Below are 2500 nucleotides of genomic sequence, written 5' to 3'. Positions count from 1 at the left end.
CAGGTCGGGGCCGCGACTGAAAAAGCTCCCCTTTGCTCCCTTTTTTTTTCTTTTTTTCTTTTTTTCACTCGCACTCTTCATCATGCGAGTGGAACTTCCCCTGAGGGTGAATTCATGTAATAATAGCGTAATATTTTCTCAGGTGACAAGAAACCCGTTTGTGGATAAAAAAAGAAAAAAAGGGACAAAAACAACACGGACTTTTGCTTACACATATAATTGCCGGAAATGTTTAACTGGAAAATTCATTATAATTACACGTTGTACAATGTTATGAATTTTATTTTCGGGAGGAACTTATTTTGTTCGCTTCCCCCCCCGTCTTTTCATTGAGGATTTCCGGATGGTTGAAATATAATCAACAACTGAAACAAATGTGTGTGTATATATACATATATATACATTTATATGTGTGTATGTATATCCAAATAAATAAATGTGTTTGTGTGTATGTATATATATATATATATATATATATATATATATATATATATATATATAATTCATTCAATTTCTAAAATTATTTTTTTTATTATCTTTACTATTGCTATTACTATCATCATCATCATCATCATAATCACCACTACCATACTATACTTTAGATCATTCCTATTGCTATTCCAATGAACATTATCATCATTATTACAATCACTATAACTCCCCAATCATCACCCCTCACCCTCACCTCCACCCCCCTCATCACCCCCACCCCCACCCCACCCTCACCCCCAGCCCCTCCCCACCCTCACCCTCGCCCCAATCCCCACTCCCACCCTCCACCCCTACCCCCCTCATCGCACCACAGAGAGAGTGACGCCCTCCTCTCTCTCTCTCTCCCCCCCCCCCCATGACGAGCGTCCCGAGTAACCCCCCCTCCCCCCCACCCCGACGAGCGTCCCGAGTAACCGCCCCGCCTCCTCCCGCAGGTCCTGTCGTCGTCCCAGGGGAACATCATCGCCGTGGCGAACCCGGCGCTCTCCATGTCCGCGGCCATGGCGTCCTCGCAGATGAGTGACGAGGAGCGCCACATCTCGGCCCTCTACACGCTCAGCCAGACCGTCGGAGCCGCCGCCGCCGCCGCCAGAGGCAACTCGATCAAGCAGGAACCCAATTCCCCTGGCGCCACCAAGCAGGAGTAGGAGGAGATCCGATCCCGTTTCTGGTGGCGTTTCTTTCTGTCTCTTTGGCCTCGAGTTTCGGAACGCCGTGGCTCGAGTGAGAGTGCCCGCCGCCCGGCTCGAAGCTTCGAAAAACGAGTGTTGATACTTTTTCTCTGATCCATTATTACCGGAAGGAACTCTTCGAGGCTCGTGGACTATGTAAACAGGAAGAAAAAAAAGGAAGATAGTTACAAAAAATAAATGATAAATGTTGAAACGAAACCCAAGCCTGTTGAATTTACTTTTACCATGGCAGGTGATGGCCACGGGGTGCTCCCAGTACCTGAGAGAGAGAGAGAGAGAGAGAGAGGAAGAGCTCGAACGCAGCGAATCTCGACCCTCGGGTTCGCGAACGAACTGCAGATGTGACTCACCGCAAGCACGAAGGAATTCGATGCCTCGACTGACCTACTGCGAGAAAGGCACTTCTCACTGTGCAATGGAGATAATTTTTTCTCAACATGTGACGCAAATGTACGTGAAGATGCGATTACAGAAGTTCCATTGAACCAGCGTTTGTTGCAACAACGTAAATGCCTTATTTCTACCGTGGAAAAAAAAAAATCCAGTCATATATATATATACACATAAATATAAAACCTTCAGTTCCTATTTCATCATATATTGCACCTGTTTATTTCTGCTCATTCGATGGCATTCCATTCACACAAATCCAGAGAACTTAAGCGAACGTGTAGAGACTGTGACCGAGAAAATCATATTGAAATACTGTGAAGATATTTAAAAAAAAAATGATAATAATAATCGTGCATGTGAATTTTACCAGTGATAAAAAAAATAGAAAAGTGATGAGGTATTAAGTTTAAATATTAAAAAAAAAAGTTTCTTGTAGATCTTCAGTGGAACGCAGTCTTATACCCAATCAAATCGGACGAATTCATTTTACACAATTCAGACTTCTCTGAAACGTGGTATTCACTTGTGATGAATGAAGAAGAGGTTTTTTGGAAATATGGCGCACGGAGGAAAATGTGCCAGTGCGCTACGAATTACTGTGAGATGGAAAAACCAAAGATAAGGAAGACATTGATAAGAAGAAAAACACAGTATGTTACGAAAACAAAACAAAAGGAATCCCAAAAAACGAACTTTACAAGAAAAGAAAGAAAAGAAAAAAGAAAACGGAATCACGAAAGAACACGGAGGGCATACTGACACCTGAATGAATCCTTTGTAAAGTACAATTATATAACAAATGGACCTTCTCTTGTAACGGGACAGCTGCAAAATCGACCCGAGTTTGGGTGTGAAGACATCATCCAGACAGTATTTGCAGTTTGTCCTCGTCTACCTAATTCTACCTATATTCCTTATCCTAG

General features: G+C 42.9%; 1 protein-coding gene across 1 annotated transcript in view; it reads left to right on the top strand.

Moving 5' to 3' along the window:
* Nucleotides 1-2500, top strand: part of LOC147470923 (uncharacterized) — a 33768-nt gene that overhangs the window by 29096 nt on the left and 2172 nt on the right. The window contains exon 8 of the mRNA XM_086542105.1: nt 927-2500. This exon is cut by the window's right edge and continues 2172 nt beyond it. Coding sequence (XP_086398231.1) covers nt 927-1139 — 213 coding nt within the window. The 3' untranslated portion in view covers nt 1140-2500. The remainder of the gene's footprint in view (nt 1-926) is intronic.

This window comes from Penaeus japonicus, unplaced genomic scaffold, assembly GCF_977035675.1.
Source record: "Penaeus japonicus unplaced genomic scaffold, GWHDUDI00000001_assembly GWHDUDI00000011, whole genome shotgun sequence".
NCBI classification, from domain to species: domain Eukaryota; kingdom Metazoa; phylum Arthropoda; class Malacostraca; order Decapoda; family Penaeidae; genus Penaeus; species Penaeus japonicus.
Note: the sequence above shows the minus strand (reverse complement) of the source record. Positions and strands in the feature narration are given on the sequence as shown.